The following is an 8332-nucleotide window of genomic DNA, read 5'->3' on the forward strand; positions in this document are numbered from 1 at the left end:
GGTGCTACGTCCTCGCCTGTGTGTGCCTTTGGCAGTGCATGCTCAACACCTCGCCGCCCACTCCGTTGCTGCTTCAGACCGCAGCTGGTCTCCGCATCACGCACGACGATGGCGTGGCGTGTCACTTGCAGGGGTCCCTAATCCCTCCTAGCTGACCGGGCATCCCTGCGACGTCTTTTTGTCGGAACCGCTTGATGTGTGTTGGTCGGTCCTTACAGGTGCAGCGGCGGCGCTTCGTTTCACTTCTTGAGGACTCGTCCTCCCCCCACGTAGCACAGACAGAACAGCCACAAACACCCAAAAAAGAGAATTGAATGAAGGATGTTCATGATAGAGCTGATGGTGTGCCCGTTGACAGTTTTGTGTGCATGGCTCTTTCACGCGGCCCTCAGCGGAAGGGAGGGCTCGCAGACGCAGCCCGTGTTCCTCCATTGCTGCCACTGTCCCTTTTTCTACCTCGTAGCTGCAGCGACAGTGCGCGCAGCTTCAGTGGATGCCCACCCTGCTGCTCCTCCGTCCCTCTGTGGTTACCCCTTTGTATGCCGTGCTACCTTATCCTCACTCTCTTTTCCCTCTGTCTACACACGGCGTGCGACGACACAAACATCGCACCTTTGTGTGTCTGCGTGGATCTGTTTGCCGACGCGTTCCTGTTCCCGCTCCTCCCCTTTTCCCCGGTGTAGAGGACGTCGCTTGCGATGTGCACATCCAAACTGTGTTGCAGACCCCTCCCTTCCACCGCACCACATCCCTCGCCGTGCACTCATGAATGGCGGCGGCGCTGCACGGCACGCAGAGGCTGGCTTTCCGTTCTGGGTCAACGACATAGACTCCTTCCCATCCGCGCTGCAGCGTCATGCGCCACTCTCGCGCTCCCTGCTTCGCCTCCGCGACTTATTCCGCTGCGACGTCGCCGATCCTGGCGAATGCTGGCAGCACATCCTGCTCTCCAGCTACGTGACTGACCTTCGATGGCTGCTGGCGACGGTGCCGGAGCTGTCCGCTGTGACAGGGAAGCTGGTGGTGCTCAGCGGCGAAAAAGGGACGGCGACGCTTCGGCGCACCACCGGAGATCCTTCGTCTCCATACACGGCAGTGCCACCACTGATGGACCGGGTGAACCCGTTCATGACTGCCTTGCGCGAACAAGCGAGTGGCACGTCTCCGTTACACACCGCTCTTTCGCGCGAACGTCTTGCTGTTCTGGAACCGCCGCTGCCCGTTGCCTTTGGGACGTACCACACCAAAATGGCGCTCTGCATCAACGGCAAAGGCCTGCGTGTTTCTATCTTCACCGCTAACCTTGTCGAGCAGGACTGGTGCTGGAAGTCGCAAGGCATCTATGTGCAGGACTTCCCATGGAAGCCGGTGACGGAGCGCTCAAACGACGACTCCGCGGGGACGATTATGGTGGAAACAGCAGCTAGGAGCACCAGTAACAGTAACAATGGCAGTAACACCTTCACCAAGGGCGCTGAATTTGTCGCGCATCTGCGGCATTACTTGATGCGGTGCGGCGTGAGTCTCGCCTCTGCATGCGCTTCACCGGCAGATGCGGCATCCGCGGCTGGCCCCCTCGGGATCTTCGAAACGGATTTCCTATCTCACATCGATTTCACCGCTGCAGCCGTGTGGCTCGTCAGCTCCGTCCCCGGAACCTACGCGCATGGTGAGGTCTGTCCTGTCTACCGTGTCGGGCTTTGTCGACTGGGAGAGGTGCTACGGCGCTCGGCGCTGACGACGGCCACGGCGCCGGCGTCCGTCGACCTGAGCTGGCAGTACAGCTCCCAGGGCTCGCTCAATCCGGCGTTTCTGAACTCGCTGCAAGCAGCCATGTGCGGAGAGTCGGTGGCAGTGATCGAGTCCGGCGACGCACCGCGAGGCGTGCGTGACGTGCAGGTGGTATACCCCACCGAGGAAGAAGTGCGGAACAGCTGGGAGGGCTGGCGAGGCGGCGGGTCACTCCCGCTGTGCGTGCAGTGCTGCCATGAGTTTGTAAACGCGCGCTTGCATTGCTGGGGCAGCAGCGAGGCGGGTCACATGGCCAAGCGTGCATTCCCGCGGCCAGCCAAAGTCGCAGCGGTCCACGCCAGCCGTGAGGATGCTGTGGATGTAGATGGAGTGGACAGCGATGGAGGCGAGGGGACGCCGGTATCACTGGCGGGCAGCTGCGCAGCCTACCGACGGTTTGCGCTGCCCCATATTAAGTCGTACGCGGCCGTTGCACCAGACCGCTCCTGCGTTCGTTGGTTTCTTCTGACGAGTGCGAATCTCTCCCAGGCGGCGTGGGGTAGCCTAAGCAGGAAGGTGAACCAGCACGGTTCACGGCAACAGCTCGTGCGCTCGTACGAGCTGGGCGTTCTCTACGACTCCCATTCTGCTATTTACCAGTCAGCATCATCGTGGTTCAGCGTGGTGGCCAAGTCGAAGATAGAGCTTCCAAACGCATGCAATTCTCGTGCGATGCTGTACGAGACGCCGCTCGGCATCGGCACTCAGGATGTGTGTCTGTACACACCATACAACCTCCTTTGCCCGACTCCGTATGCAAGCACTGCCGCTCTGCGAGCACACAGGGACGCGCCTGATAAGGGTGAGCAGGCCGTCGCAGGAGCGGCGCTGGACTGTAGTGATGTGCCGTGGGTGCTAGACATGCCACACCGAGGTAGGGACGCCTACGGCCTCGAGGTCGAGGAGGCGTTCGAGAGTATTGTTTCTCCAAATTTATCAAAGTGGCAGCCTCGTACGCGCGCCATGGAGACCGCACCGCTGCGCAACATCGGGGCCCCGCGTAAGCGCACGCGTGAGGCGTAGAGTGCGAGGAAAGCAGGCACGCGCGTTCGTGTTTATGCTCGAGGCCCGTTGCTCGCTACAGCGCCGTCGAGCGACTACCAGGACGAACAAGAAGAGCTGTCCTCCCCCACATCATTTCTCTGCATCCACCCTCGGACAGAGATCGTCAGCGGCGCCACGGGGTATGCCAGTCACACAGCCACAGATGGCTAGCAAAACGAAAGACAAAGAGTCAGAGATGCTCACGCCGCAAGGCGGAATGGTGGAGTAAGGAGTCCGCGACAGGCGAGCTTTATGCAATCTGCTCCCCAGCGTAACGATTTGTTTACGTTCGCAACGTGCTCCGTCTCCGCAGCCCCCCACCCCCCCTTTCCCACACACGCCGTGGTGCCTGCGGTGGCGTCCGCCACGTTCCCCTTATGTTCGTTTTCGCCACACTTGCTCTCCCTTATCCCACGTACGCGTCGCCGCAGCCCCTTTTTCCCCTCCGTTTCCCTCCCTCACCCCATTTCGCTTCTGCCGAGGGTCGCTGAGGAGGAGGAGGAGGAGGAGGGGGGGGGGCTCATTCGCGGTGCCTTTTTTCCTTTCAAGCGTCGCAGCAAACCGCACTGGTTCACAGAGACGCCACCTTTTGCGCTCCCGTCTCCGCGAGGCTACTATCGAGACAGACAGAGAAAGTCGCGCCCGCTTCAAGGCACGCACGCGGTCACTCAAGCGCACGGGCGCACACGCATACGCGCGTGAACTTCACAAGAAGCTACTCCACGTATTCTTTAAAGCGATAAGCAACGAAATGTTTTCTTGACTCTTCACCTTCCGTCTCTGTGCGTGCCTGTGAGGGTGTCGGTGCGCGAGAGCGGGAAAGTGAGTGTCACTGCTGGACTCCCTTTCTCTGTACATCTTTACTGAAGGACTATCTTCATTTGCCTCTCACCGCTCCAACTACTCCCTTCCCCCTCCCCCCCCACCCACACACATACACACACATTCCCCGCCAGCTTATCCCTACCCATAATTGAAAGGTCACCACCCTTCCCCTAGCACCTCCCTGTTGGCCCACGCTTTCTCTCTCTCTCTCTGCCTCCAAATGTTCTGCGGCTGTCTTGCACGCGAGCGATGCCTCCCTTCTCCACGACGAAAGAGGCACAATCACAGTCACTATAACGCTCACACGCTGAGGTGACCACGACCACCATCAGCGCCACCATCCGTCACCCGCCGAGTATGGCGTTTGATATCATCTCCACTGGCGCAGTTGCAGATCATGCTCTGCCATTCTTGACACACTTCAGATCTGTGCTCCCCGCACCCCCTTCCTTTCCTTATGACTTGCTTCTGCCGCGGCGCCACACGGAACTGGCGAGCTGCGAGGCGTGCGGGTCGCATTGTGCATGTGCCTGCGTGTACTCAAGCTCTCTCTCTATAGATATAGATGCTTGCCGCTCTCCTCCGTTTGTCTCTGTGTGTGTGTGTGTCATCATCGGCAGCGGAGATATTTACAAGAAGGGGACGCGACCGAAATAACGCTAAACCGAAGCGCAGAAAACGTATGCGCAACACTCCTTTGTGGTCGCATGCACTCGTTTTTTTCTCTCGTGTATCCCTCATGACGAAGGACACCTCAGCGCGTGGTATCTCAGGGGGCCAGTACACAGCACCGTGGGCGGAGGCCCAGCAGCCCTAATATCCCAGCCCATGCTGAGCCACTTCTGGCGGTGCCGCGGTCAATCGCCTACCACGTAGGAGGAGGCCAGAGCGATGTATCGCTACTGATGTGGGCGCTCGGGTTTTGGATGGCGTGGCATCGGAGCGACCCCGCCACAGTGCACACGCTTGTGCCATCCATGTGATGGGCGAGGTATCTGTGTTGCTTGAACAGATCTCACCGGTCCCTTACAGCCCACTGGCTGGGGAGCCTGAGTGCCACCCTGAGGGAGATGCACCACGTGGCAACCAGCATGGCTGGAGCGGCTGCGAGGCGATCTGCAAAGCGGGGATGGGTAAGTAGAGTTCGAGGCAGAGGCTCAGCTCAGCTCACCGATCTGGTATTGCTCTAACGCGTGTGTCTACGGCATGCCTTTCACCACGCTGATGGGGCCTGTGGTGCAAGCCGGGGAAGGAGGAAAGAGTGCAGTTGAGGTCATGGTGTATGGCAGAGAATGGACACACACTGCAGAGAGAACAGTAAAGGGCATGTCGTGTTTCTCCTGAAGCGCGCATCGCTCAACTCTATCGCATTGCTGTGACAGCCCCTCTGCGAGTGCGACCTCGCTTGCCGGTATGTGATGCTGTTCTTCCTCCGAGCTTCTCTCGTTTCGAAAGTCCATCCTCCCTTTCCTTTCGTGCATGTGCGATTAACCTGTCGAAGTGTTTTTGTTGCGACCCCTTTCTCATCAGAGGTGTGCCATCGCCTGTGGAAGATGATGCGCAAAGCGATTCACTGACGAGACCTTCTCGTCGCTGCCGCTTCCTTTTACCATTTGTTCTGATCATCATTTGCCCCCCCCCGTCCCCGCCGATCCGTCAACCTTTTTGTGTGCCGTTGTGCGCATGTCATACGATTCTCGTACTAAAGTCATCTGAGTCCGCCGTTACATGGCAGAAGATGGGCTTTAAAGGGGACGAGTGGCCTGATAGGGTGCTGTTGCAGAGGGAAGGTATGGCAGAGGCTTTCGAGAACAACACCGCCGAGGCACTCGGCATCTCCTGCGACGACATCTTCGACATCTTTTCGAGAACTCTGACATCGTGTTCTGCTCCGTGCGCCACGCCAAAATTCTCTCGGAGTTGGATGTCGATCGCATTCTCATCACCAGCGCTTATCGACGAGTATGGAAACTTTAATTTTAGTATAAGCGAGGAAGGCAGGAGTGGACCGAAGCGTCCTCGGCTAGTGGTGGTGCCACAGCATCATCGGTCCTTGCGAGCGACGACATGGGCAGCAGAGACTTGGTCACTGCAACTGCATCAAACAGCCCGTACTGGAACAACTTCCACGGCGACAACTGGGCACCAGCGCTAGAGGTGCACATGCTTGAGCTCACGCAAGCCGGTCAGTGGAACATCACTAACGCCCTCAAAGACGGCGGCTTTGATGAAGGAGAGGCAGACGCTGGCAGCGTCTGCGGCGTGCTTGACGTGACGCTGGAGTCTGTGAAAGGTGGGGCAACGCTCACGTACAGTATTCCGCACACCTCGGATGATGAGCGTCAGCAGCAGAACCCGTTGCTCGACCGGTACGCATATCCACATGTGTGCTCAAAGTACACAGAGTTCAGGATGGAAGCCATCTACACCGAGACGCGCCACCGCGTCGTCCTTGACGACGATGAGTGGGATCGCGTTTCGGAGGCTGCCCAAGAGAAGGTTAACGAGGCATTCCGCGAGGATGTGGCTGCGTTGCTGCACCTCTCCATAGATGCCGTGAATCCGCTCACGTGCACCGGCGCCCTTGAGCTGGAGTTCATTGTCAAGCACGCAGCAGGCATGCCTGCGGCTACCATCGATGGGGAGCTGGAGAATGGCGACTACCAGCGCACCTGGCTCGTGTATGAGATAGTCACCGAGGTCAGGTTCCCCAGAGCGACCCCGAAATCGCAGAGCTATCTCACCGAGGTGCTTTCGATGGAGAATGCCGCACAAAGCCACAACAACGACGATGCCCGGCGCGCAGTGGCGACGCGTCATCGCCTGCGCTTCGCCGGTGACGCCTGGACAAGCGTGATGGAGGCTCACGTTGAGGCAGCCGTGGCCAGTGCGCTCGTGCATGATCTGTGCGTTGCCATCGGCGTTAAGGATGTCGATATCCGTGTGCTGAACTTGGAAAAGGGTAGCCTCGTGGCAGAGCTGCTCGTCACCCGCCCCGCCTCGCTCCCGCGAAAGGCGGTTGACGACATATCGGTGTCATTCGAGCTCTCCGAGACATGGGGGCTGCTCCCGGTGCAAGACAGGACGCCTCTCGCCCTTCCGAGAATGCGCTGCAAAAATTCCGCGACGACGACGACGACGACGACGACGCGAATGCGCTTTTGTGGTGACGACGGGGGTGGTGGTGGTGGCTCTCTTTTAGGGGGAAGGAGAGGAGCAACTGCGCAGCTGCTTCGAGGAAGACGTCGAAGAATGGCTCAAGGTGCAGCCCGACGCGGTGCAGCAAATCGAGTTCAACGCGAGCAGTCTGCTAGTAAACTTTGAGCTGCAACACAGCCTCGCATCAGACCGGCAGACACTGCAGAAAGAACTGGCCAAGCGCCGCTGCACAACCACGTGGCGGCTGTACAAGAAGTACCGTTGCACCCACGGTGCCGTGTCACTTGCCACCATCTCAGCTTTCCCGGCGCCGCCTGGCCGCACGCGATGGAAGAGCGACAAGATGTCCTACTTGGCGCCCTCGTTGCAGATGTGGAAAAGCAGCTATCAGTCCAGGAATCGCACGTGAAGGACGTCACTTTTACAGGATCCCTGAAGGCGATGTTTGCCGTTTCCCCCCTCCCTCCTGGTGCTCACGCGGCAGGCCATCGATTAGCTGCTCGGCGAGGGGTCTTTCCCTCGCATGTGGTATCTGTGCATGGAGACGGAGACACCGGCGTCAGCGCAGAAGCGGGAGGTGCCGCCTGCCGCCGCTGCCGAGACGACAGGCCCGATGCCGACCTCTGGCATCACCGCCTCCCTTGTGAACGCGTGCGCGTTCACGGAGCTGCGTGAGGTGCTGTCATAAGCGAGACTGAAGAGCAGCTGCGAACGGCTTTCGTGGGCGACGTTGAGGCCTCAGTGGGCGCGTCGGCAGATGCTGTGCAGTCTATGGTGTTCCTGCTAGGCAGTCTGGTCGCCGACTTCGAGTTGGTCCATGCGCCAAGCCTTGACCGTAAAGAGATCGACGCTCGCTTCAGCGTGTTCGAGCTCCCTCGCACCTGGGCCATGTACCTTTACTCGACCGCGAACAAGGCGGAGGGGTCAGCCGAGTGCATCACCACACATCACCGCGTGAAGCTGGAAGGTGGCGAGTGGGGCACGCTTTTGGCAGTGCAGTCCAGTGAATTAGAGGCAACCTTCGTGAACGATGTGGCAGCGTCGCTGGAACTGCCAAAGGAGGCTATCACGAGCCTGGCCTTTCGCAGGTAGAGTCTTCTGGTGGACATGGAGATTGGTCACCCGGCGGAGTGGTCAAAAAGGCGACGGATTGATTACTGGCTTCTTGCTCGTACACTGAGACGTCGACTCTGTATCAGTCCGGTGGTGCGCACGTTACCCACCGCGCAAGCTGCAGAGCATTGCGCCCAGATCGACAGCGAACACTGGGCGACTGTCCTTGACCATTAGCGGGCGGATCTGGAGCGCGCATTCATCTTGAACGTTTGTGAGGCCACACTCCTGTCTGCGTCGGCCGTGAAGGAACTCCACATCGGCCTCGCTAGTCTCGACGCTGCGTTCAAACTCACACACAATCACGTGAGACGCCACGTGTGCGACAAGAGACTCGCGCGCTGCGCGCTCAGTCGCACATGTGCCCTCCACCAGTCTGTACCCAATCGATGGGGCATTT

At 59.2% G+C, this 8332-nt stretch overlaps 1 protein-coding gene and 1 pseudogene across 1 annotated transcript, besides 1 other annotated feature; both read left to right on the top strand.

Annotated features, from left to right (window-relative positions):
• Positions 1 to 327: 327 nt before the first annotated feature.
• Positions 328 to 2814, top strand: TDBP1 (tyrosyl-DNA phosphodiesterase 1; the record flags this gene model as incomplete). The annotated part of the gene is made up of 1 exon (XM_001686015.1): positions 328 to 2814. The coding sequence occupies one exon, from the start codon at positions 328 to 330 to the stop codon at positions 2812 to 2814; it is 2487 nt and encodes an 828-aa protein (XP_001686067.1).
• Positions 2815 to 5727: 2913 nt separating this feature from the next.
• Positions 5728 to 7911, top strand: LMJF_33_3060 (annotated as a pseudogene).
• Positions 5728 to 7911: a sequence feature.
• Positions 7912 to 8332: the final 421 nt, after the last annotated feature.

This window comes from Leishmania major, chromosome 33, assembly GCF_000002725.2.
Source record: "Leishmania major strain Friedlin complete genome, chromosome 33".
Taxonomy (NCBI): domain Eukaryota; phylum Euglenozoa; class Kinetoplastea; order Trypanosomatida; family Trypanosomatidae; genus Leishmania; species Leishmania major.